This window comes from Pongo pygmaeus, chromosome 21 (assembly GCF_028885625.2).
Source record: "Pongo pygmaeus isolate AG05252 chromosome 21, NHGRI_mPonPyg2-v2.0_pri, whole genome shotgun sequence".
Taxonomy (NCBI): Eukaryota; Metazoa; Chordata; class Mammalia; order Primates; family Hominidae; genus Pongo; species Pongo pygmaeus.
This window is the reverse complement of record NC_072394.2, coordinates 13,952,814-13,978,256: the sequence shown is the minus strand read 5'-3', so window position 1 is coordinate 13,978,256 and position 25,443 is coordinate 13,952,814. Positions and strand designations below refer to the sequence as shown.

General features: G+C 42.8%; 1 protein-coding gene across 1 annotated transcript in view; it reads right to left on the bottom strand.

Annotated features, from left to right (window-relative positions):
- The window catches only part of SLC24A3 (solute carrier family 24 member 3), a 509,957-nt gene extending 484,892 nt beyond the window's left edge, over nucleotides 1-25,065 (bottom strand). Inside the window, exon 1 of the mRNA XM_054468182.1 lies at nucleotides 24,605-25,065. Within this exon, the coding sequence (XP_054324157.1) occupies nucleotides 24,605-25,046 (442 nt within the window). The 5' untranslated portion in view covers nucleotides 25,047-25,065. The remainder of the gene's footprint in view (nucleotides 1-24,604) is intronic.
- Between the last annotated feature and the right edge of the window lie 378 nt (nucleotides 25,066-25,443).

Below are 25,443 nucleotides of genomic sequence, written 5' to 3'. Positions count from 1 at the left end.
ATCAGCCTCCAGAGGGCAGGAGGTGTGTCTTCGGTGTGTCTTGTCTGGCCATCCCCTTTGCATGCTGCAGAGACCCAACACCAGACCAGGGCGGGGACCAGGATGCCAGGGCACTGGCGACTGCTCCCTCCCTATGGTTAGGACTCTCTCTTGGTCTCTTGGCTGTGGGTTGCCAATGAGCACTTTCAATCCAATAAACGTGACTGTGAAGTTCAAACCCAAGCATCCACTTTGCTTTAAAATCGAAGTTACACTTTAAATAGGTACGTCCATGTTGGAAAACTGTTTATTAGGATCTACTGCAGCCGAACATAGCATCCCCTCAGGCCCTGCCATTCCACTCTGGAGTATACGCCAGATCGAAATGCATGCAAGTGATGGTGGAAAGGCATGAACAAGAATGTTCTGAGCTGCACAGCTCGTTATAGATGAACAGTGGAAATCACACAAATGTCCATCAGTTCTCACAATAAAACTGTGAACGGCAACAATAATGAATAACCTACAACTAGACATGACGACATGGATGAATCTCACAAGCATAACATTCAGCAAGAGAACAGACACACAGATGACAAATGGCACAAGAACAGGCAGAGCTGCTCTCTGCTGTTAGAAGCTGGGACAGTGGTCACTCTTGTGGGGGGTGACTTGGAAGGACCATGTGCAGGTTTCAAGGGTGCAGATCCTGCTCTGTTTCTTAATCTGGCGGCTGCTGTCTAGTTAGTGAAAATTCATCAAGCTATATATACTTATGATAGATACCCTTTTCTGTACATATATTGAACTTTAAAAAAAGTTTTAAAAAAAGTAACAAAATGAATCACATTCTCTCTGCACCAAAACCATCTTTGTCACTTCCTATTTGGGTTGAAAATAGAAAAGGCAGCAGGAAAATGTTACAGCCGCTCAGGCACCCGTAAAATCGACTGAAAGTAAAACCGACAGACGCAAAACTCAGGCCCAGGCTTAAATCAGAAGGCGAGGTGGAGACTGCGAGGAAAGAGGGGGAGCAGGCTGGGATTTGATGAGAAGGAGGCCAAACCAAGAGCCCCTCATGAGAGCTGCATATCTCTCCTGCTCAATTTCCTTCTCGCCAAGAGTGAATCTCAATCCAGCTGAATTCAGCCACAGGTCAATGCTCATGCTATTGTCCATTCAATGATGACGCAGGAGAAGAGACAGGTCCTATGCATGGAGAGCAGGGGAAGGATCAGGTCAGAGCCCAGATTCCAGCCTGGCCCGGCTGGTGTTTGGTTGTCTCAGAGAGTCTGGACCCAAGCTGAGCTAGCACATGACGGGAACAGATGCTGAACCCAGAAAGCACAGATACCCATGACTTGAAAGGGACAGCACACCAGGCCTTCTCAGAAGGTAATTCTCATGAAATCCCTTCTCAGGATGACTTACAGATGGCAAAGCAGGTGAAGATGGGCAGCTGAGGCAGGGGAAGAGCAGATGGCCAGCCGGCTAACCAAATCCAGATGCACGACCCTGCCATCCACACCAGACACTGACCCCCGCCTGCAGGCCCAGGAGCACCAGGTGCCGAGATTCCACCCAACTTCTTTTTCCATGGCAGAAGGAACTTCAGAAGGAAAGGAAAATGGATGAACATCCGCAGTTTCCGAAACCTAGAGGGTCTCTAAACTCAAAATGTGAAGAATCCTAATGAAACGGAGCTAATCAAATGTTTGTTGTGTTGCCATAATTTCTCATCATCATCATTTCAGGCCAAGCGCTAAATAGTGTAATGAATATCACATTTTAAAGTTCGTTGCAAGGCTTGGAAGTGTCAGAGCTTAGGTAGTTCCTTGGAGAATAACAGCCCAGAAAATAAGAGGGAAACGCTACCGAAAAATAAAGAGTGAGGTTTATAAACATGAGCCACCATCCCCAAGGGACACTCCCTCACTCCATCTCCACACTTGCATCCCTCTCTCTCTGTGGGTTTCTGTCACAGCTGTTGACCTTTCAATATGCCCTTGTGCTCATGTTAAGTTTGTTTGTTTTTTGTTTGTTTTGTTTTGTTTTTGAGACAGGGTCTCACTTTGTCACCCAGGCTGGAGTGAAGTGGCGCAATCATAGTTTACTGCAGCCTCAAATGCCTGGGCTCAAATGATGCTCCCTCCTCAGCCTCCCCAGTGGCTGGGAATACAGGCATGCACCACCATGCCTGGCCAATTTTTGCAAATTTTTTTGTAGAGTTGGGGCCTTGCTATGTTGCCAAGGCTGATCTCAAGCTCTTGGCCTCAAGCAATCCTCCCACCCCAGCCTTCCGAAGTGCTAGGATTATAGGCATGAGCCACCATGACAAGCCTGCTTATTTTTTCTCTAAAACTAGCGTAGAGTGGAGGATAGAAGCATACTATGATATATGGGCCGGTATATCAACCCCCTGGGAGGGACAGAGACTCCAAGCTTCTCCAGGAAGGCACTGCTGGCTTCCCCGTGAGCTCTCTTGTGGAATTAACCCATGTCACTCACTATCAACACCCCTTGCACACTCCCACACTGCTCTTTAGGGGCACTTCACAGGTGGCAAGAGAGTCTTTTGACTGTACATGCCCGTTCTCCCTACTTGACTCTAGGTGCCTTCAAAGCAAGGACTGTGTTCCATATGCTATTTAGACCCATATGTTACCAACAGAGCGTGGCTCCCCAATAAAAGTTGGTTGAATTATATCAAATTAAATTATGAATAAATTCAAAAACAGAAAAGTTCGCCATGAGATAGAAGAAGGGGTCAGGACATTGGAGTCAAATTAGGCCTTGAAATTTGACTCATACGTGAGCACTTCACAAGTGTTCAAAGAAAGAGTGAAACTATTTCTTCATTGGGTTTGTCACCCAGCGTTCATGCTGTTAAACGCATTTATGATCCATATGCACCTTGACCTTGAAGAATATGGACTGGCTCTTCACCTTGAAGGTAGGCTGGAGCAGAAATCTGGAGGCTCCAGGTGCAGGCTGCAGGGCTCAGCTGCACCTTGTAGGTAATGGAGAAACTGGGACATACGAATGGATGTTCTGCAGGGGATGCACCTGCCAGCATCTCAAAGCTACTGCAGGAAGCCCAGTCCATGTGATGTGCTGGAACAGTCAGGAGGAAGGGGTTGGGGTCTAGAGGGCCAGACAGGTAAGGAGCCAGAAGGTGCAAGTATAAGATGTCAAGATCTGGACTTGAGGGGAGATGAGGTGACAGTCCAGATGAGGGGCCATGGGAGAGACGCTGTGAAGGAGCTAGTACAGAGACTCAGCTTCCCAGATGCTGCTCTGATGAAGACACAGGAATTCATAAGACTCAGGTACTCAGCCTAGGTGTGTAAATAGGAAAGGACCCTAGTGTAGGAGGTAAGTCCATGAGTTTTGCTTTAGATCAAGGCAGAGCACCTGAGTGACAATAAATGTTTCTCCTTGCATCATACAGGGACCCAGAGCCGCAGCTAGTCCTTGGTACAAACTGGAGACAGCACCACCCTACCTCACCTTACTTCTGCACTGGGTAGGGGCATAGGCAGGGAAGATGAGTGGGTAGCACCTTCATGCACATTTGAAAAAGGCAGTTCTTGCTCCAAGCAGCTATAGCTCCAGGCCAGGGTCTCAGTCCCACTCAAACATAAGCAGACATCCCATGCAGGGCATGCCTTGTGCCACCACATTAAATGGCTCTGATAGAGCACTATTGAGCTTCAAAGGACAGTAGAGGATATAAGAAATGAGTAAAGTATCCTTGGGTAGAAAATAGCCGGAGTGGGCACGTTAACTGCTCAGCAGCATTTAAGTCAGTGTGTGAGAGTTTACAATGTGGAAACAATGCCAACAGCTTCTACACAGTCACACCGTATTCCAGGCCAGTGCCAGCTAAGGCTGGAGGAACAGAGAGAATTCATGACACCTTCTCCTGGGAACAGATGATTATAAGGAGTGTCTGTGACCACAGGGCTGGAAATCAAAACCCAGGGCCAACCATCAAAATAATAAGTACTGTGCAACAGAAATGATAGCCATTATCATAGGTGCTGTTCCTCTTCCCAGACCCTTTAGAAATACCTTCTGTTCACCTTCTTCTCATGGCCTCATTTCTTCAGAGCACACACCAATCACATCACGGTGCTCCTGTGCACCTGCAGCTCCCTCTGAAGTCAGCAAAGCCACCATCCATGGGAGACTCAGGAGTTAAGTCTGGAGTAGTAAGGAAGCTGGATCCCATCTCATAAGGAAAGGAAACCCATCCTCCTTTCTACCCCAAGAAGGTCTGCACTTTTCTCTCTCGATATTGCTAGGCTCTCAATAAAGTAGCCTGTGCTTCACTAGCATAGAAGGGTCTCAATCTTGGCATTTCATCTGAAGTGCAGTCATGCAAGGAGTGAACCATATGCTTGAGTGTGTGACCATGTGCTGAGGGCAAAATCACAGCACCTCCTGGCTGCCCTGTTTCACAGCAGTGCTTCTCAAACTTCTCTTTCACAGGCAATATATGTCAGCTTCGTTAAGCAAACTTTCCTGGGTCTCATCCTCCGAGGCTCCCATTCAGCAGGTTGGGGAGGGGCCCATGATTCTGCATTTCTAACAAGCTCACAGGGGACCTGGGCGATGCTGATGCTGCTGTTCCAAGGCTCTCACTTTGAAAAACACGGGTTTATACTATTAGCAAAATTTATGACATGCAGAAGAAATCCAAGCTGTGCAATCTCAATGGCTCTGTGAAACCAACAGAAAATAACATTTATAAAAGTAATTCTCATGAAATAAGAACGAATAATGATTCAGGGTATGCTCAGAGAAAAACCATATTACTCTGGCTATAAATTAGCCTTAGAAGGTAGCATCTTTCAGGAGGCTAGAGATTTAAAATAAATAATCAAATTAGAGAGAAATTAGTGTTACCAATATAAAGACAATCTAGCATAAATGCTCCCATTCTACAGATAAGGAAACTGAGAACAGAAGAGAACATGCAGAAAGTTAATAGCTGAAGTGAGATTAGAACTCCTGTTTCTAGAGTCACTGTCCAGCACTCCTGTTCTAGGCAATGCCCTTCACTCTTGTGAGCCAAGTTTCCTACCCCTGAATGATTTCGTGACAGGAACTTCAAAGATGCAGGAGCATCATGAAGTTATACTCTCCTTCATAGCAGAAAATAAAGATCAGTCCTGCACAATATCAACATAAAATATTTCATTCCTGGTGTCTTCTAAAATAAACCCTCACTGTGTGCTGACACTCAGAACATTAATCAGAAAAGTGCATGCACAGGCAAGTATATTTCTTGTCTCCCCTTCCTCCTCCCCTCCTTCCTACTCTACTTTCCAATGGACTCAGAAAACTTTGGAAAACAAACGCCAAGCTGAAAGAGCCATCACGGGACACTTATGGTACCCCAGAAGTCTGCAGGGGTATCCCTTCCCATGCAGGACAAGATGTGTCCATGTATGGTTTCCTTGGCTCAAGATGCAAGGGTGATGTTCTTGCCATCTTAGGCAAAACAACTATCCTAAACTGCCTGGAGCGGACATCCTTCTCCTCCCAGGCTTGGAACTGCTGTGTGCAATTCCGTTAACGCTGCTGGCTTGTACAACCATGGGGAGCCTGGGGAGATCCCCTCCCCACCCCGGACTGCTCATCGCTCTTGCGAAACTCAGTTGACAGTTAAAATTTTGTTTTTCCTTCTCACTTTGTTATCAGAGGAACAGTCAGTATGTAGAAAAACCGAAGCAACTGTCAGGAAGAGAAGATAAGAAAAACAAGATGTCTTTTTAAAAAGTAAAGGTCATGATGTGACGCAGTTAAAGGAGATAATTTAGTCTGATACTAATAACGTTCTTGGGGGTTGATTCAGTTTCCAAGTTGATTCATTTTCCAAATTGGTAGCTCTTCCTTTGCCATCACTGTCCCGTGCATACTATACTTTTGCCTACACTTGTCATAGAGGTTCTGGGCATTTCTGATGAGGAATGAGTTTCCATAGAAGAAGCACAAGCTGAGGTTGAAGAGGCAAGGTGAGGACACCTGTTGCCAGGTGAGAATTCCCTCTAAATAGATTTACACAAAAAGTATAAAAGCATGCAACAAGCCTAAAGGCAGATAGCTTAGCCAACAGAGTTCTCTATCAATATGCAAAAGCTCTCTAACTCCAGAGTCCTCGTCAGTGGTTTTCCCAGCTAGTGCACACTACTGGACTACTACGGTGATGCCTGAAGAGCTAACATGATTGACAGCAGACTCATGCACAAAGGTGTTCAGTTAACAGTATTCAAATATCTCAAATAAACTATAATATTTTAAATAACCAACAATAAATAAGTATGACCTATACGGTCAACAGAATGCCAACCAGACTGTGAGATAATTATTAAAAAATTCAGTGACCTTTATTTCAAATATGTTGTCACAAAAGTGCAACATGAAACATTCTATTTAAAAGTCAAAAATACAACATACAACATTGCATTTATTTTGTGATGACCATTTCTCTTATTTTATTCATAAAAATATTCATAAAATAAAGAGAGGTGATCATCACAAAATAAATAGAATGTCACATGTTTGCATGTTTGATCCTTAAATAGGAATATTTACTACGTACATGAATAATACTTACACATATGACCAAACACCGAACACTGAAAATAAATATTTTGATTGTCAAGGGTAGCACAATTTTAACTCAATTTCTATTTCTATTATTACTTATATAATCTACAGTATTCTACCACAAGATGTAAGTTAGCTTCCATTTAGTTGGTACAATGTCACCTGGGAAAAAAATTAATCATCCAATGAATACTTTAGCCTCTCCTCCATACGAGGCACTGGGCATATAGCCATGAATGCACCAGACCAAGTTCCTGCTCTTAGGGAGCTGACATTCTAGCTAGGAAAGGGTGACGACAATAAAATGAGCTAATAAATATATAATCAAGTGATAACATGTTACATGTTAATGTAAATTTCCATGTGGTGGGTGTGCACACACAGCCAATCACTCCAGGACTTCCTGTTCCTGCTCTGCAGAGAGTTAGACCATGGCCAATATTCGATACACTGGGTGCGTGGGTTTCCTATTGCTGCTGTAATAAATTACCACAAACTTAGTGGCTTTCAACAGCCCCATAGAGTTCTGGAAGTCAGAATCCTACAGAAGTCTTACGGGGCTAAATTTAATGTGTCAGCAGGACTGCATTCCTACTGGAAGCTCTTGGGAAGAATCTGCAGCCTTGCCTTGTCCAGCTCCTGGAGGAACCCCCCATTCCTTGGCTCATGGCCTCTTCCATCTTCAAGCCAGTAATGACATCATTCTGACCTCGGCTTCTGTTGGCACATCACCTTCTCTGGCTGACTCTCCTGCCTCCCTGTTTCACAAGAACCATGTGATTGCACGGAGCCCACCCTGATAATCCAGGATCATTTCACTATTCCAAGGTCAGCTAACTTGCAACCTGAATTCCATCAGCAACTTGAACTCCTCCTTGCCATGTAACATAACAAACCCACAGATTTCAGGGATTCAGACATAAACATCTTTGGGAGCACTATTCTGCCAACCACACTGGGGTAACTCCTTGTCCAACTTCCTGGCAGAAATATCCAGAAATGTCTTTCCTCAGAGATGTTTGACACGGGGAAAATAGTATAAGAGTGTTTTCTCAGAAAGTATAAGTTCAAAACTGCCTTGTCTACCTGTTTTTTACCTTGGGAAAGTTACTTTAATTTAAATGAGGATAATAATACCTAATCCATGGTTCTGCAGAGATAATTACGTGGGGTAAACCATAGAAACAGGTGTAAGCCTAAAAAATACTAAGACAGAGTAGTTAATATCGGATAGCTTTAGTTGTTCCCAAATCCCAATTTCTTTTTCTTTGTAACAAACTAAAAATTTCAAGCTAAAATCTGAACAGGCATTCTGGGATACACGGTCATTAGCCAATGGCAAGTGATTCACCCTTTCCCAGGTTCCCACTGAAGGAAATACAGAGATGCATAAAAGAAGCTGAGTGTGGATGAATGCCTAACACACAAGAAGGGATTGTGACATGCGGACTGTGGAAGGGTACATGGGTCCCCAGGTGTGAATCCCACCTGGGGATTATATATATATTATGGGAAGAAGATGTAAATTTTAGAATCCATTTTTTTAAATCTCAATATCAAATAAACATAGGATATATGAAAGAAAAATCACTAAATGGGAAAGGCTAAGATTACAAGGGGAGTCAGCTAAGATGGAGATGACAAGACATAAAATGGTTAAAAAACCAGAAATGCAAACACAAAACATAAATGGGAATAAGAGGCAGCAGAGAGCAGACCCAATAGTGCTGAAAATCAAATCACCAAGGGGAAAAAAACATAGGCTCTTACAGAATGAAGAGGAAAAGACAAAAAGATGAAGACACAGACAAATAACTATCCAAATTACAAACAGTTCATGTTCCAAGGGAAACAACCAAAACCAACAAGAAGCCACAATTAAAGGTCATATTCTCTGGGCAAAATGAAATAAAATTAGAACTTGGTATATACATATATATATACACACACACACACTCCAACAACCTAGAAGTTAAAATTCAGTCTCTCAAATAATTAATTGCAGAAAAAATAAAAACTATAATTACAAGACTATTTGAAAAGTACCAATAATGACTGCATGACATTTTAAAACTTATAGTGTGAGTCTAAAGCTACACTAAACATCAACTGCATTATAAAGCAAAAAATAATAAAAAGGAAATAAAGCATTTAATTCAAGATATTTGAAAATAAACACAGGAATTAAGAAGAGATTTTGAATAAATACTAAAGCTTTATTGACTCGGGGAAAAGGGAAAAAAGAAAAATTAATGAAGAAATACAAGATATAAATTTTCACAAATTGATAAAATACACCAAATACAGTCAGATTTTATCAAGGAAAATAATAAACATATAAGTTAGTACTGAGAAAAGGTTATGTAATCTCAATTACAGAACAAATTAAAACAAAAAAAGTACTTCATAATTTTGTTCATTTCTAAAATCTTAATGAAATTAACACTTCTCTAGGAAAACATAAACCCAGGAGCTCCGCCTCCTGGGTTCATGCCATTCTCCTGCCTCAGCCTCCCCAGTAGCTGAGACTACAGGCGCCTGCCACCATGCCCAGCTAATTTTTTGTATTTTTAGTAGAGACAAGGTTTCACCGTGTTAGCCAGGATGGTCTCAATCTCCTGACCTCATGATCCGCCTGCCTCAGCCTCCCAAAGTGCTGGGATTACAGGCATGAGCCACCGTGCCCGGCCTGATTTTTTTCTAATGTAGAAAACCACAAATGAAAGGAAGCTTCCACAGCAAAATGAAAGGTAACCAGTGTCACTAATAGCCAACGGGATCCATACCCCAGTGGACAGCACATAGTCTTCCAACAGTAAAAAAACTCCTCAGCTACAGAATGAACCTAAAGATATTGGTTCATAGAATAAATTTATTTTCAGTATTGTATAGTTTCACATTTTTAAGAATAAAATATGAAGAAGCAATATTTTAAAAGACTATTAAGGGATGAAACAAGAGCAACAACAAATAATAAATACCAGAGTAACCTTCACCAGTAAATGTAAGAAAGAAATAGAGAAATAATCATGAATCTTGACAAATTTTTTAAAAGCCTTTATCAAATGAAGAAGCACACTACGAACAAAAAGAATCAACATTATAAAATGCCATTTTCCCATAAATTATTTATAGATTTATCAAAACCTAGAAGGATTTGGAGAAAATGTAAAGGATTATAAATTCATTTGGAAAGATAAATGAGAGATAATAATAAATAGTTTTTTCAAAAAAGAGGAAAGGTGTCTTGACCTACCAGATAATTAACATGCTAATAAGTTAACAATTAATTAATGAGTAAATATAACAAAATAAATATCATAAAATATTTGCCTCTGGTACATAAGAGAATAGGCATGGAATAAAGGTGATACCACAAATGTGGAGGTAGAGGAAACAGTAGTCAATAAACAATTCTGGAATTAACTATTAAATATGTTAATCTGTTTAAATTAAATTTTAATCTTATGCTAAAATAAATTCCAAATGAAGTAAAGAGTTAAATTTTTAAAAAAGTAAGCCATACAAATGGGGAATAAATACATGACTGAGAGCCTGAATCTAAGAATAGGAGGATGAAAAAATACAAGGGAAAGAGATACGGTGTGGGCCAGATGACATGAGAATACTCTATGCCAAAAAAAATGAATGAACAAGACTTTTGCAATAGGGCAAAGTAAAACAAAATATATAAAAGCTCTTACAAAACGTTAAGAAAAAACACTATTAACTCATTAGAAGAAAATGAAGACTGGATATGAGCAAACCCTTCTCACAAGAAAATAAATATAAAAGTTCAATAAACGTGTAAAATATTGAACCTGCCCGGTAAAGAAGGAAGGCAAACTAAACCAACGGGACACCATCTTTCTACAATCAAATTGAATTAAAAATATATAAAAATAATTCGGGCAACAGAACATCGAATTGAGCTCTCTCAAACACTGCTGTTGGGATTTCAAATTTGTTCCAATTCCTGGAAAGTTACATGGTAGTACGTGTGAGCCTTTACAATGGGTATGCCTTTTGACGCTGAAATACCACCTTTAGAAATCCAACCTAAAGAATTGGCAGAGATTGTCAAAGACTTCTGACAAGAACAGTCATCAAAGTGAAGGCATGGAAAATCTCAAAATATGGATCTCAAATTGAACCCTGAAGAAATAAGTTATGATATAATCAAAGGATACAATGTAACAGTTAAGACCACAGGATGTGGAATCAGACTGCCTGGATTCAAATTCTACTTGACCACATAGAAACTTTGTGACCTTGAGAAAGTTATTTAAACTGTTTGTGTCTTATTTTTCTTTGCATGTAAATTGGAGATAATAATGGTATCCACTCTATAGAGTTATTGTGGAGATTAAAGGAGTCAGTACAAGTAAAGCACTTAGAACAATCCTCAGCCACACTAAATGCCCAATAAACATTACATGCTGTAACATGAAGAAAAATACTGTAATTATTATTACTATTAAACAGACATTAAAACTAGTTTTTAAGATTAATTCCATGGAGGGATGCCCATGATAAGTTAAAAAGCATGACCCACCAATTGTACACAGTTTCTTCCAGAAACTATGAGGAAGCATCTCCTAATTCATTTTATGGGGCCAGTATTACCCTGGTAGCAAAACCAGACAGTGATAGTACAAATGAAGAAAATTACAGGTCCAGACACAAAAGCCCTCAAACGAATATGATCAATCAAATCCAGGAAATACAAAATGAAAAATACACCATGATCAAGTGGGTCTTATACCGGGTATGCAAGGCTGATTCTGTATTTGAAAATCAATCCATGCAATCCACCATATTAACTGTCTAAAGAATTAAAACCACCTCGGCATATCAATTGATACATGAAAAACATCTGATAAACCAATATCCCCCCTTGATAAAAACTTTCAGAAAACTAAGATGAGAAGGGAAATTACTCAATTTGATAAAGGCAATCTATGAAAAACCTACAGCAAATAGCATACTTAATAGGGAAGGACTAAATGTTTTCCCCCCAAGATCAGGGACACAAGACAAGGATGTCCATTCAAACTCAATATTGTACTAAAAGTCTTAGCCACTGTAATAAGTCAAGAAAAAGGAATTACAAACCCTGGATCTGAGTGTTTTTAGCAACTCTGTTCATAAATTAACAAAACTAAAAACAACTCAAATGTTCTTCAACATTAAATGGACAGACAAACTATTGTACATCTGTATAGTGGAATACTACTCAGCCATGAAAAGGAATGAACTACTGATGTGCAAAACAACTTAGATGAAGCTGAGAAGCATTGTACTGAGTGAAAGAAGCCTGTCTCAAAAGATTATAAACTATAGAACTCCATCTATGACGTTCTCAAAAAGACATAACTATAGTAACAGAGAACACATCAGGGTTCAGAGATGGAAGAAGTGTAAGAATATAAAGGGGTAGCTTGAGGGAGTTTTTTTGGGGGTGATATATTGTTCTGCACCCTGTCAATTTTAGGGGTTTTTTATTTTAAAAGCAGGATCTAAAACATTATATGTAGTCTGATATCAATTTAACATGTGCAAGGGAAGAAATATTCCACAATGCTTGGAAAATACCGGAATTGACCTGTCCTCATGCCCAGATTTACTTAAAGTAGGTACGATGACTTTCTTCCTGCACATGCCCCAACAAACACCTGTGACTTCAAACAACCAAACTGTGGAATGCCATTCAAGAGGCCCTTCATATCACGTTTACAAAGCCTGGGTTCTTAAGGTCCTACGAAAATTTTATTTCTTTGGAAGTATCTTCAAATCACAACCCAGAATTCCAACAACAAGGATGAAAAAAGTTGAAAACCCGTAGGCTCAAAGACCCCTAACAAAACGAATTAATGGCCACTCATTTTCAAAATGGTCAATCATCCTAATGGTTATATGAGGTTACAACCCAGGTAGAAGGTGGTGAACCAACGACACAAACTCTCTCCTAAAGCAACCTAGGAGCATTCCAACAGCCAGTGTTTCCGATTAAACAAATATCTTTTTTGTCACAAGAAGTGGCTCGCCCTGAAAATTCCTAATTTTTCCCATGTACTAACTACACTAAATGCCAAAAAATTCCCAGAAAGATTCCAGCATTTCAGAAGAATTTCAGAATTTGAAAAAATTTTACCAGGAGTTAATTTGCATTAAATATTTTTTATAACCTTAACTTTCTGGCATTTTTTAAAGAATTTACTAAGCAAGGAATCAGAAAGCTTGGGTTCTGGCCCCAATACCAATTTCCTTTGACATTAGTTTCCTCAAAAGTAAAATAGGATGTTAAGATTCAATGTTCCCCAGGAGTTTCTCCATCTCTAATACTCTAGGAAACAGATAATGTTGAAAGTAATATTGCAAGGGCCATGGCTAAGCTGCTTGAATGAACAAACTACTCAAATAAGCTATTTTCATGGAGCATTCATTCAGAAATATTGTGCAAATGACAGAAAAAAATCATTATCAAAGAAATTGTTAACAAGCCATGCATGGCCTTTATCCAGCACATAGTTCAGGTTACCATACCTGACAGTAATAAAAGTGCATCCATGGAGAAAACCCTTCATGGTTCAATTTTACTAATGTAGACTGACCTGCCCCAAATTGCAGGAAATGCTTTGTGTAGAGTGCAAAATTATTGGGGGTAGAATTTCCTTAAGTCTTGACGTTATACTTTTTAATTGACTTTTTTGGGAATAGGTGACATAAATTACTGGACTACTCCTTTTGTACTAAAAGACACGTGGGTGTTCAGCATAAGGGATCCCTGTGGTGTTGGATCTGTACAGTATCTTGAATGTGATAATGAATACACAAACCTACACAGGTGATAAAACTGTGTGTAACTCAATACACTCACACACACACACACACACACACACTCACACATGGGTACAGTAGTCCTCATTTATCCTCAGTTTCACTTTCTGCTGTTTCAGTTACCTGCAGCCAACCATGGTCCAAAAATATTAAATGGAAAAACCCAGAAGTAAGCAATACCTAAGTTTTAAATTGCCACTGTTCTGAGTAATGTGATAAAATCTCAAGTTGTCCTGCTCTGTCCCGCCTGGGACATAAATCATCCCTTTGTCCAGCTGATCCATTCTACAGTCACTTAGTCACTCAGTAGCCAGCTCGGTTATCAGATCAACTGTCACGGTGTGGCCGTGCCTGGGTTCAAGGTGAACAGTAGCCTAACGCTATGTCACAGGCCTATGTCATGCACCTGACTTCATCTCCTTACATAGGCCCTGCATCATCTCACATCATCACCAGAAGGGTGAGCACAGTACAAGAAGATATTTTGAGAGAGAAGGAGAGACCACATTCTCATAACCTTTCTTAGAGTATATTACGATTGTTCTATTTTATTGTTAGTTATTGTTAATCTCTTACTGTGCCTAATTTCTAAATTAAACTTTATCATGGTTATATAGGTATAGGAAAAAACACAGTGTATGTAGCATTCAGTACTATCCATGGTTTCAGGCATTCACTGGGAGGTCTTGAAACGTATCCCCCATGGATACTGAGGGACTACCATACAAATAACACTGGAAAAATCTGAATAAAGTTCGTGGATTATATCAATGTTATTACCCTGGTTATGATATTATAATATAGTTTTGCAAAATGTTACCACTAAAGGAAATGGGAAAATGTGTAAGAGATGTCTCTGTATTACTTCTCCTCCACCGCCACCACCCGGAGACGGAGCTTGGCTATTGTTGCCCAGGCTGGAATGCAATGGTGCGATCTCAGCTCACTGCAACCTCCACATCCTGGGTTCAAGTGATTCTCCTGCTTCAGCCTCCTGAGTAGCTGGGATTACAGGCATGCGCCACTTCACCCAGCTAATTTTGTATTTTTAGTAGAGACAGGGTTTCACCAGGTTGGACAGGCTGATCTCAAACTCCTGACCTCAGATGATCTGCCCACCTCAGCCTCCCAAAGTGCTGGGATTACAGGCATGAGCCACTGTGCCTGGCCCTCTGTATTACTTCTTACAACTGTGTGTGAATCTGAAATTCTCTAAAAAAATTTTCAATTAAAAAAAGGGGTATGGGGAAGATTAAGCCTTCTCTTTACTTCTGACCATTAGTTCTACCAGGAGGCAGTAGCTCTTACCAGATTCATGTGTACAGTAGTTAAAAGGGAAGGAAACAAGGAAGGAAGGAAGGAAGGAAGGGAGGAAGAGAGGGAGGGGAAGGGGGAGGGAAGGAAGGAGTGGGGAGGGAAGGAAGGAGGGGGGAGGGAAGGAAGGAGGGAGTGAGGGAAGGAAGGAAGGAAGGATTAAATAATTTGGGATGGTCCTGCTATATATCTAAATAAATTATTTAGTGCTTCCTTACTCACAGTTGTGAGGGCTGAATATATCTTGAGTCTAGGGGACTGTTTCTGTTGAAAAAACCTTCCCCATTCCCAGATTCCTCTCCTATTGGATTCTCAGAAGTAACCAGGTCTTTTCCCTCAAGACAGGATGCTGAGCGATCTTTCTCTGGGAAAACTGACCACCCCCTGATAGAGATCTAAAACTTGAGATATGAAGCATTGTCCAATAAAATAGCCCAGTTAGATAGCCTTACAGAGATACAATCAACAAGACCCTCCTTTGCACAATTTCCGGTCATCTTTTCCACAGCACCACCTAAATATAAGCAGTTGCCAAAGATCCCCTGACATCTGAAGAAAGCATATATAATATGAAAAACAACACAAAACAAAGGAACAACAGCAACTTGAAAAAACAGAGTCCATATGGGGAAAAGAAAACCTCAATACTACTATGAATCTACTTAGGGATATGGGAGATGATATTGTACCACTGAAGCGGAACAGGATGCTACTAAAAATAGCTTCCACAGGAAGAAGAGCTCTTGGAAATTAAAAATATGACAGCAGAAATTAAACACTCAGTATAAGAGTTGGAAGACACGGTTAAAAAAATCTATAGAAATTCAAGCAAAAGGATGAGAGAAATTGGAGAGAAGAGATAAGAAAATTAGAAGGTCAATCCAGGAAGTCAAACACCCAAATAATAGACAATCCAGAAAGAGAAAAGGGAGTACTTAGGAAGAAGAATATTACAAAAGGGAAGTTCCCAGACCTAAAGAAGACAAGCTTCCAGTTTAAGAGAACCTGGTGAAAGATCCAAGAAAATGAATGAAAATAGACCCACGCCAGTCATATAATTGTGACATGACTGAAGATAGGAAAAAACAGACCATTAGGAGCAAAGCAAAGAATAGACATGCTCTTGGAGTTGGGGGGGGATACAGGCTTCCAAAATGATTAACCAAGACAGCAACAGATTTCTCAGAGGCAACAATGGAAGCTAGAAGACATTCAAGCAATGCTTTCAAAATTCCAAGGCAAATGAGTTTCAACCTAAATTCTTGACCCAGTCTAACTATCTTCTAAGTGTAGAGGTAGAAGGAATACATTTTAAAGCACATACAGTCTTGAATCTTTACTTTCCACACTCCCTATTGTAGGAAGTGCCTGGAGGGTGTGACCCTCAAAAAATGTAAACTGAAATTTCAGGAATAAGCTAAGAAAGACGCATACCTGGGTTCCAGGGAGCAGGGCTTTCATCCCAAGGGAAGGTTAAAAGAAATATGCAGGATGAAGCTGAAGGGCAATGGCAAGATGACAGCTGGCAGCAGACTTTACAAGTGACCTGTCTAGATCAGAGCAGGCCAGAGGAATCTGGTAAAGACTTCCTCCAAAGAAGACATGCTGGAATACTTAGTGTCCCTGCACATATTGAGAGGAGATGGAAGAGCCAGGTGTGAGGGCTCGCACCTGTAATCCCAGCAACTCAGGAGGCTGAGGCAGGAGGATTGCTTGAGCCTAGGAGTTTGAGGCTGCAGGGAGCTATGTTCATGCTACTACACTCCAGCCTGGGCAACAGAGCAAGATCCTGTCTCGAAAAAGAAAAGGAAATCTAGGCAACTGGAGAGAAGTTTAAGTTTAAATTAGTGGTGAAGGGTTAGAAAATGAAGCAGAAAAACACATATTCATTCACATTCAGGACAAGAAATTTAAGTACAGTGTATTTTGTACCTCAATGATGAGCAGCAAAATGTGCTTGTGATATGGTAAAGAATGACCGTTAACCCTCTGGTTCTTAGCTCTGGCTGCTGAGATACACTGGCACCAACTGTGTTACTTTTTTATAAAATCCCAATGCCCAGGCCACTACTGGGAGCATGACAATAGAATTTCTGGGAGGTGGGACTCGGACATGAGTAATTATTAAAGTTCCCAAAGTGATTACAATGTGTAGACAAGACTGAGAAGCACGGAGCTAACCATAGATGTAACGTTTACCCTCATGCATACCATTCCAACATCTTTATCTGCAGCCACAAATGCTCATCATCTTGACTTTCAACTGTCAGCTCTATATTCCACCTAGATGCTCTAAAAGTCCAAATCTTCAAAAATAAATGTTTCATGTTCTGTCTTAAACATGGCATTATTGACTTCTGAGGTCACCAGTCCCTTCTCCCACCCCTTTTGTTCTATCGTCAAAGTCCTAATCAAGAAACCTGCTCCTTTCTCTGTCCTCTGTGGGTTCAATTCCATGGCAGACTGGCTGCCTAAGTGAAAATGACTTTTGCTGAGATCAAACAATGCAGAAATGCAAAGGGAGAAAGGAAGAGAAATATTCATTGCAAATATTCCAAATGTAAAAGTTGCAAATGTGAAAGTCCCTAAATTAGGTCACAGATGAGCTGACTTTATTTGTTCACTCTCTCCTAAAAATAAATCACTATTGACAAGCCAAAAATGATTACTAGATTTCATGATTTAAATAAGTGACGTTTATTGGTTCAGACAGTTCCAGGAATGACACATGTCTTTCCTTGTTCCCTGGAACTCCCACCTAAGCAACTAAACATGAAAAAGTCATGACCAACATGCTCCATGGTCCATGGATGGGTCCAGCTAAGATGAGTTTCTACCCAAGTCTCAAATATCTACGTATAGCCATTCTAATCCACCCACCTCCCTTTCTACACATCAATCACATTAAATGGCCAAGGCTCCATTTGGGGTCTATTCCTATAACCAGGTCCCCTGATGATAGTCCCCCATAGTGTTTAGAGTGCCATCTGACATCCTCCTCTGAAGTGAACTAGAGCAGCTGTGTCTCCAGCATCTGTACAAACCCTTGATGTGAGCCCATGTTTTAATTTACTTTAATTTACCAACCTGATATTGAGAAATGGTATTTCATTATTTTTAACTTGATTTTTGTGTTAAAACTGAGATTAAGTTTGCTATTTGTGTCTGTTGGCCATCTGCAATTGTTTTCTTGTAAATTGGCTGTCCCCATCTTTTGCCTATTTTTCTACATTTGCCTTTGTATCCTCCATTCTTCCTCAATCTTATTCCCTTTTTTTTTTCAGGTTCCAGCTTTTCCTGACCACCACAGCCTCCTCCATGCCATGCTGTATTTCTCATCCTGATCTCTCATAATTCATGAAAATTACCTGTTCAGCACCTCTCTTCTCACTCAAGCTTGAGCACCACGAGGATGAACATCACGGTGTCCCTCAAAGACAACGCTGCCACCCTAGCAACTAGCAAAGACCCTGCCATTTGTTGAATGAACAAATGGGTGAAGATCCCTGTGTCTTATGCAACTGGGGTCCGGGCAGGAACTCCCTCAAGGGATCCCACTGAGAGAGTTTCATGAAGGAACAGCCTACGAGGGTAAGAGCAGGGCTGGGAAACCAATGGAAACAAGGGATAGTGTGGGCCGTCTGGGACTAGCAACAGCAAGGAGCATTGCCTCTCCAGGTTGGAAGTGGAACAGGAAGAGAACAGCAGGGGGAGTCCTAGGAAACCTGAAGCCCATCACCACTTGGTTCATACAAAACCTTCTTCCATTTGGGTCCTTAATACTTCACATTCTCAAATCCTACAGGATAATCCCATTTGTGAAACCACTGCAAACAATAAATATAAATAATTGCCAAACAAGCTCTACAGAAAAAGAAGGCAAAAATGGACCAGAAAAAAAATCCAAATTACCTTCCTGGCAGCATAACCCATTTGCTTTGCAACTTCAGGAACATTTTCTAACCACCCCATACCTCAGTTTCCCCATTATGAAAGTCTATGTACTATTATTTCTCCAAAAAGTTCTTTTGCTCAAGGAAAAGTAACCTCCATACAGAAAAAGAAAATTGCCAAAATTTTGTCCTATCAGCCATCTTCCACCAGGCCTTGGAATTCTCAGCAAATAGCTAGTTTTGCAATTCTTTTAGCTTTGCCAACCCTCCAGGGTGAAGAAAAAAAAAAAAAGCTTCCCACAAGGATTTGAGGCTTGCAAGTGGAGGAAATCTTTGAGAAAAATCTGGGTTGATGAGAAGCTAAGAAAAGCCAAGAGGAAAGAGACATATCTATATATGTTTATGCAAAAAATAGAAAAGGTTGAAAAGCAATGTGTTTCTAAAATACTGCTTCTATGAAACCAACCTTCTGTTACTCCTTACTCCTCAGTTAACTGAAAAAGGCAGGGTGATTCCCCGTCTTCTATTCATGTCCTCCTCCACAGAGCCTGGAAAATGCAGCAGCATGCAGCCCTGACGTAGGTGGACTTGGGTTCAAATCCCGCCACTTAACAGACACTAGGCACTGCACTCCACCTTTCTTCAGCTCAGTGCTATCCCATGAGAAATGGGTAATGATATCGAATCTGCTGGACTGAGAGCAGAATTATATTATCAATGGCAAAACCTGCAGTTACTTTTGCACCAACCTAATAAATCATGACAATAAAATCCATGTCAGCTAATGGGCTCCTAACACAGGATGACTAGTTTTTATCACAGGCACTGTAGTTCAGCGATCAAAAGAGAGTCTTTATTTAACAAATACCTTTTATACTTGCCTCTATATTTAAGATATTTATGTATCTTCTGAGCTCCTACTAGGGGGCCAGTGACTGGAGTACAGAGATGAGGAAAGTTCATAGGGTCCCTGACCTCCTGGACCCTAGAATCTGGGGAAGAGGAGATATCACCCAAATCATGACCAAATAAACACATAATTACCAACTGTGATAAATGCTATGAAGGGAACATATGGTGTATTCAGAGAGAGAAATAGAGGGACTCAGTCTATTCAGGAAGATCTCGAGCCAGGTAGTGAGGAATTCACTAGCCATGGTGGACAAAGCAGTCCAGACAGTGGGACCAGCAAGCGCCAGGAATCTGAGATCAGAAGAATCGTAGACCTTTTGAGGAGCAGAGGAAAAACCAGAGTGGGGATGAATGGAAATAGAAGAGGGAAACAAAGCTGGAGATGCCAGCAGTCCTCACACTGGGCCATAAGAAGGATTAAACAGCTGTGGTCATCGCCATAGGAGGAATCGGCAGCCACAAAGGCAAAGACGGGCTCTCAGCTCTGTAATCTAAATTTGCAGTTCAAATACCCACTGCAACCTCCTTTTCAAATACCACTTCTAGACCCCACACCAGCTAAAATAAGCAGCAATATTTTCATGAGTAGAAGATATTTCCAAGATAATATATGCATATATACGTATGTCTGTGTGTACGTTTGTCTATATATGTTTGTATGTATGCATATATATGGTATTCACCTTAGCCACCTTGGGAAATGTGTACATTCACTACCAATTTACGATCCCTTCAGATCCTTGGGTTTATTAAAAAGGCAGCCACAACAGTATCTCCCACAGCAGAGGCTCTTATAATGTGACCCTACACTCCTCCACTGAATGACTGCTGGTATCTATGCCCTTCTCCTTCAACGTGCGCTGACATCTAACACTGCTTTGACTAACAGAAAATAGTGAAAATGACATTCTGTGACTGTGACTTCTGAGGCTAGGATATAAACATGCCATATACTTTCACCTTGTCCTTTTGGGATACCCGCCCTTGCGACCCAGATGTCATGCTCTCAGGGAGTCCAAAGTGAGCCACATAAAGAGATCACATGGAGAGGCCATGTGTGGGTGTTCTGGTTGGCAGCCCAGCTCTGAGGGTCCAGTGAACAGCCACATCAACCCCAGGCATGGGAGAGGTATTGCTTCAGATGACTCCAGATGCAGCTGTCAAGCCACCCAGCTTTGCAATCTTTCCAGCTGAGGTCCCAGATGTAGTGGAGCAGAGACAAGCCAGCCCCATTACCCCATCCAAATTCCTGACCGAAAGTATCCATAAGCAAAAAAATTAAATGGCTGTTTTACACCACTAACTTTTGGGGTGACTTGTCATGCAGCAATAGCAACTAGTATAGAAAGTATCTCAAAGTACATACATACATACATTCATGCACCTATGTATATGTACATATGTGTATGTATATATACATGCATGTGTGTGTAATTTTTTTCTTTTTTTCCTTTTTTTCTGTTTCTAAGACAGGGTCTCACTCTGTTGCCCAGGCTGGGGTACAGTGGTACAATGATGGCTCACTGCAACCTCAATCTTCTGGGCTCAAACAATCCTGCTACCTGAGACCCCGAGTAGCTGGGATTACAGGAATGCACCACCACACCCAGCTAATTAAAAAAAAATTTTTTTAGAGATGGGGTCTCACTATGTTGCCTAGGCTGGTGTATATTTTTTCTTAATTACTATGACCTCCCTGAGAACCTTCTAGAGAGAAAGTCTAGAATTACTCCTCAGTTAGAATCCCTGGGCTTTATCCACACTACTTCTGGAAAAAAATGGCCGGGTAGTTTACGTCAAAGAAAAATATAACACTTTTAAACCACTCAAAATATACAAAAGTAATCTATTCTTATTGCAAAAAGGAAAGAAAATCCTCCCCAGCAAATCTAACACCTTATTTTAATTGGCTTTGAAAACAGAGATCAAAAATGAGATCTTCATCCATAACAACTAAATAGGGCAACTAGAGCTCATTGCTTTCCACCACTGAAGGCTCATGCCTCCGAAAAGAGTGTCTGCAGATTAAATAAAGCAATATCTATAAGGTGGGCATAGCGCATTGCCTGGCACGTAAGAGCCCACCAAAATTCCAGTTATTATTATTGCTTTTGTTGTTGTTAGAATTTCTTGATTCCAGCACTGATTCTTCCTGACCTAAATTAAGCAGACTTCATGTTACACCTCAGCAGAAAAGAATCAATGTAGATTCTTACTGCATATAACCAAATACTGAATATAAGGAAAATGTTTTCAGTATATAACCAAAACTTTTCAGTACATAGCCAAATCTGAGTTTCGTTAGATGTCTAGAAAGGGATCTCGGATTCCATATGATTAGAAATGTTATGAAACATTATATAATATAATTATCACACATCTCTATTTTGCTTTGGTAAAAGAACTGTCATTTTAAGAGGAAAGAAGAGTGAAAGGAAGAGAGCAGGAAGAAAAAAAGAATGAAGGAAGGAGAGAGGGAGGAAGGGCCAACAGAAGGAAGGAGGGAGGGAAAGGTCAATATGTGTCAGAAAACGAGCTTCTGAGAAGTTACATTTAACAATCATTGCATGGGTTTCAAGGTGACTAAATGAAAATATTACCTTTGATCATTATGAAGGTACCCCCTATAGGATTATATAAATATTACACAGCTACACCCAAATGGTGGTTTGAATACGAGGACAGAGTTGGGAACAAAAAACCAGGTTACCTCAGGTTGGTTTTTTACTCTACTCTTTGAATGCTGTGTGACTTTAAACTAATCACTCAGCCTCTCTACACCACAAGGTCTTCAAAACAATGCTCCAATCCAAACTTCAGTATCTGTACCAAAAGGACCACTAGGTAGTGTGTGCTCCAAGTTTCCAGGGTAAAAGTCACCATTCAAATGCTTAGGGGTGCCAAACGACAATTCCCCTTGCAAAATTATCATTTGCAGATTCACATACATTAATTAATATGTTAAAAATTATCTAGAAAAACCTGTGTCTTGCTGCAAAATACTACTGTGCATCACATACAGAAATCATCAATACCTAATGGAAGAAAAGTGATTGGAGACCATTTCAACTCACATGTCATTCGGGGGCAACACAGGGAGGCTGGCTGGCATCCTCCTTAACACTTGGCTTTTGCCTGTTAGATCTTCATTTACTGGGGTGTGGAGGGGTCCTAAGACCAACAGAGATGAGAAGGGAGGAAGAGGAAGTGAGAGAAAAAAAGAATATGAAAGGTAGGAAGGAGAAAGGGACAGAGGGAGGGATGTGGAAAAGGCTGTGCTATGGAACTACATCTGAGTCAGTGGCACCTGAATAGAAATGTCACTGCCAGGGAAACCATTTCAAAATGACATTCCGGTCCCCAAGTTTCAGGTTTGCAGAGTGTCTGGCCTCCTCTCCCCCCAAATCCCAGCTTTTCAGGGCCCAGGCAGCCCCCTGTCATTGATTGACTTAACTATATGAGTCACATCCTTCACCCAGAAAAAAATGTCTTTTATATTCTTGAAAGTGGTGGGAACTCTATGTCTCATAGAGCCCCAACATACCAGAAAAATATGGCCAGCGTGTAATCCACTTGGAATAGCCCTTTCCAAAGGTGGCATGAACTATAAACTGGTTTTTCACTAGAAAAAAAAAGGAAAATAAAAAGGGGATTCGGGAAAACTCCCTTAGTGAGACTGTCAGTAAACTGAAGTCTGGCAGATGTGAATCTGCCCTGGGAGAGATTCTGCTTCCCTCACAACGGCACGGCCCCCTCCAGGAGAGCAATGGAGAGAGCCGTGGAGTCTTCAACAGCTTCACTGAAGACCAAGACGGACTCTCTGCTATTACCATAAATGATGAAGTCTGTCAAGCGGTCTGCTCAAACCTGAACGAAGACTGACGCCTGTTTAGCTTCCCCACCAAGCAGGAAACCAGCCAAGCTGGGGTAAACCGCTTTTTAAATTCATGGCACCTTTGAAAATATTTTACGGTAACTATCAAAATGTCTTTATTCTGCACCTCATGACATCTTGCATTAGAGCTACGTCGACCTTAACACCACAGCACATACTTGTAACTGTTTTTTTTGTTTGTTTGTTCTGTTTTGTTTTGTTTCTTTCCTCACAACCCTTTACATGGCTGTTTTCCCACGAATCGTGCCACTTCCACGGCCGGGATATAAAACCATTTTACAACAGTTATTCTCCCATGTCTTTCCTTCATTTTATAGACAGCTGAATCCCAGGATCGAAACTGTTTCAGCAGACAACTGTTCTGAGCACACAAGATCTATTTCAGCTCAAGAAAGGCCAAGGACAAAGACAAGACAAAAGTTGTGGGTTAAAGGGCAGACTGCGCAGAGCACCGGGAGAGGAGCGGACAGTGTGATGCGTGGTCCACTGCAAACCATTTCTTCCACATTAGCAGCTCTGCAAAAGGGACCTCTGAGGAAGAAGTCCCTGTCTTCCCAGTGAGTGGTCATTTTAGGAGAACAAGTCCCCTACTAGCCCGTAGCTGGAGGGCCAACACTTTTTCTCTCCCCGAAGTTCCCGGCACCTGTTCTGAAAGGGGGGTGAAGAGCTCTCTACTCGGGCCATCCCGCCTGCTCTCCGGATGGAGAACATACGGACAACTGTGTGTTAAGCAGTCCCCTTGAATCCTTCAGCAAGCTGAGGAGTATACAGGTGGTCACCTGCACAGGTGCCGGGTCTACCAGCACAACTTTATCCCTGGCCTTGGGGGCTGATGGAGGGTAAGACTCCCCACCACCGCCACCAGCAGTACCTCCAGCTCGCGAGTAAGCAGCGCACAGGCGGGCACAGGTAAATGTTCCCAGGGCGGCCAGACGCCCAAGCCTGACGGCTGCTGGCGCTCAGGGTCCCCATCTCCATGCCTCTGCGTGGGGCAGGGGAAGTCCTCGTGCCTGGCATCCCACTTCCCCCGCCAACCCAGCCCGCTTATCCCGGGGCTCCGGCCGGGCCGCCCGCCGCAGCCCCGCGCCCAGCCCCGGGAGCCCCGAGCCGCCGGAGCCGCAGCGCCCACTCGGGGCAGGCAGCGTGCACTCACCCTTCTGCTCTCGCAGGCTCGACAGCGACCAGAGCAGCAGCGCCACCGAGGCCAGGAAGCAGAGCTGGCTCAGCAGAAGGTCCCTCCGGCGGCGGCGGCGGCGGCGACGACGCGCGCGGTCCTCGTCGCCGGGCGGCCGCATCCTCGGGCGGCCGGGCGGCGGCCTCGGCGGGCGGCGGCCGCTCCTGTCGCGGGCGGCCGCGGCGGGGACAGCGGCAGGAGGCAGCCCTGCGCGCAGCAGCCGCGCGTCCTCGCTGCGCTCCCACCCGGCCGCCGCCTCCGCCTCCTCTTCCTCTTCCTCGCCGCTGCCCGTCTCCTCGTCGTCGCCCTCCTCGTCGCTATCGCCCAGTCCCTCCTCCCCTCCCTCCTCCTCCTCCTCCTCGCCGCTTGCCCGCGCCGCCGCCTCCCGGCGCTCGGGGTCCCGCTCCTCCTCGCGCGCCATGGCTCCCACGCTCCGCGCCCGCGCTCGGCCTGGGGCGGCGGCGCGGCGGGGGCGGCGGGGGCGGCCGGGAGGCGGGGGCGGCGGGGGCAGAGGAGGAGGAGCGGGGAAGGACCGACGGTAGGAGGGCCCGCCGCTGGCCAACTCCGCCGGTTGGCGAAGCCACCCCGGACTGGCTCTGGCCTCGCTGGCTGCAGGAGCGCGTCGCGGGGCCGCCCGCCTATTCCATGGTCGGCGTGTTGGGGGCCGCGGCCGGGCCGGAGCGAACAGGGAGCACCCAGCGAGCTGGGAGCATGAGCTAGCGCAGCTCCCAGCAGCCTGCAGCGGCGAGGCTGGTCGGGCCAGGGTTGGCGGGGGGCAGTGCCTGGGACACAGCCCGGCGCTGGCCGGCATGGCGGGG